This window comes from Colletotrichum abscissum (assembly GCF_030869225.1).
Source record: "Colletotrichum abscissum strain IMI 504890 chromosome Unknown Scaffold_253.1, whole genome shotgun sequence".
Classification (NCBI taxonomy): Eukaryota; Fungi; Ascomycota; class Sordariomycetes; order Glomerellales; family Glomerellaceae; genus Colletotrichum; species Colletotrichum abscissum.
In genome coordinates, this window is record NW_026850158.1 from 1 (window position 1) to 2,166 (window position 2,166).

The window sequence follows — 2,166 nt, forward strand, 5'->3', positions numbered from 1 at the left end:
CCTCGACGTTGACTGATAAGTGCGAAGGATCTCATCAGACACGTCATCATGTCGTTCGCACGATCTCGTTGTTCACCTATTATATATGTATTTGAATTGGTCAGTGATGTTGCGAAGCACGTACATACTCCAGGGGCGTATCTAGGACGCCAGCAGGAACATGGTTCTAGATAATGATTCTTATGTTCACTTCATATCAGCCAGAATCGAGCGCATTAAATCTGACTGAAACTCTTTTCCATGAGACGAGCTGGCAAGATCGATTCTGGTGTAGAAATTGATTTCCATAGAGAGTCGTACTATAACTTGCTTGCAATTCTCTGTTGATCGGTTCGAGGTAGTAGGGAAGAAACACCGACTGGCACGCTCACGATGTACTCTTTTCCGTGTGTTGGAAGAGTGTTTCGGGGACGGCAGAGTGGTTCTGCGGCTAGGGCATATACGCGCTCGACGTAGCAAACTGGCGCATCAAGCATCACATCCCATGCTGCGCCATATTGCTATTTATTATTGATAGGAAGAAGGCATAGAGGTTAGGATGTCAGCGTTCTTGTCTGACTAGAAACGATTATTCGCTTCGGCATTGGACGTGAGAAGCATAGGACGTGGGATTGTAGAGAGCATGCCTAGTCGGCTTCAAAGACAAGATAATAGGTTTCTTCATTTGGGTTGATCGGACGGTCTAGCGGAGGCCACCGCTGGCTACTGCGCTCACTGACCACTTTGAAGATAAGGAGTGGCGCTCAATCAACCCTAATTGACTTTGGTTTGAACCTGGAACGTATCTATTAAATATTTTGGTATTGTGACATATCTGCTAAGCTACGTAGGTACTGGGTCAAGGTTACCAGGAGGTGTAGTGTCTCGCATCTGCAGTGGCTGTACATTGGCTCGCTGGCGAAAGAAGGTAATGACGAACTCTTTCACATCCCAGGATGAGGCGAAGGAGGCGAACACCGATAGTAGTCGTCGGAGTGGTTCTGAAAACGATGCTAATTGAAATAAGGCATTGCGGTTTTCCGGCTTTGCCAACGTCGATACTAAGCCGAAGATTGTCACCAGTTGCATGATGGGCAGAACAAGATGTACAACACCATCAATAATGTAAAGACTTGTTGTCATGACCAAGAGGACTCGCAGAGGATGGAGGGGAGATCTTTGTTTCATTGCAATAATTACTGGATGTTATTGCAGTTGGTGTAGACGATACTCAGGCGTTTAAGTATATTGTTGCTCACCAACCCTCATGCCTTGGCTCGTCTCTGTTTACGTGAGTTCAGCTGAATGACTTAGTCAATCGCAATCTCGTAGATTTCTCTCATTTCATACTTTCTGTCATCACACTAAGCCTATGACACGCTTCACGCTATCCGCGACGTGACGCCTATATAAGCGGCCTTTCTACAATGACTACAGAACCAAATTCCAGCAACCATTGCTTGTCTACCAAAGCAGCCGGGAACATGTCGTTGCAGCACAGCTGTGCCGTATGCCACAGGGCGCGGTCTGAATCATATCACAGGAAACATCCACTTCAACCTGGCTTAGAACCTCCCAGTGGCATCTGCAGGCGATGCCGCTCACGGAGGAAAGAGCGAATTATTGTCATACATCACTATCATGACTATCATCACAGTCATCACTACTATCACTACCTGGGACAGCCGACGGATCAGCAAGGGAGGGAACATGGTGTTGAGAATCCCCCGTCAACAGCGTTTGAGTTGCTTGGTTCGTCAGCTGCTCCATTCCGCGCGCCGTCGGAGGTGCTGGCTGACGAATCATCGCCAGTAGTCGACATGAGAACAAAGCCGCGCATGCCGTTGAGCAACTTCCGCTGATGACAATGGGTATTTGAAGCTCGATAAATCAATAGAGTATCCGGGGCCGTGCTTTAACTCTCCATGTTGTCCCGAGACTTATAGGCCCTCCCAGGAAAAGAAGAAGAGATGGAATAGGTCGTAACATTGCCAAGACCCATCCCCCAATTCGCTAGAACTTATATAGTCAACTATCGTAGTTGTCATCTTAAGATAAGCGTTTATCATTATATGATCTGAGAAAAGTTCCATTTGGTTACTCCGAGGGTAAAGCCGCTCCGCTTCTTGACTTACATAACGGCTTCTATCCCCACAGCGTCGTAGCCGATACTACGTATAAAGCAGG

The 2,166-nt window shown here is 47.2% G+C and overlaps 1 protein-coding gene across 1 annotated transcript; it reads left to right on the forward strand.

The window, feature by feature from the left end:
- Nucleotides 1-1,463: 1,463 nt before the first annotated feature.
- Nucleotides 1,464-1,841, forward strand: CABS01_17008 (uncharacterized protein; the record flags this gene model as incomplete). The annotated part of the gene is made up of 1 exon (XM_060550336.1): nt 1,464-1,841. One exon carries the CDS (start codon nt 1,464-1,466, stop codon nt 1,839-1,841), a length of 378 nt encoding a protein of 125 aa, XP_060399477.1.
- Nucleotides 1,842-2,166: the final 325 nt, after the last annotated feature.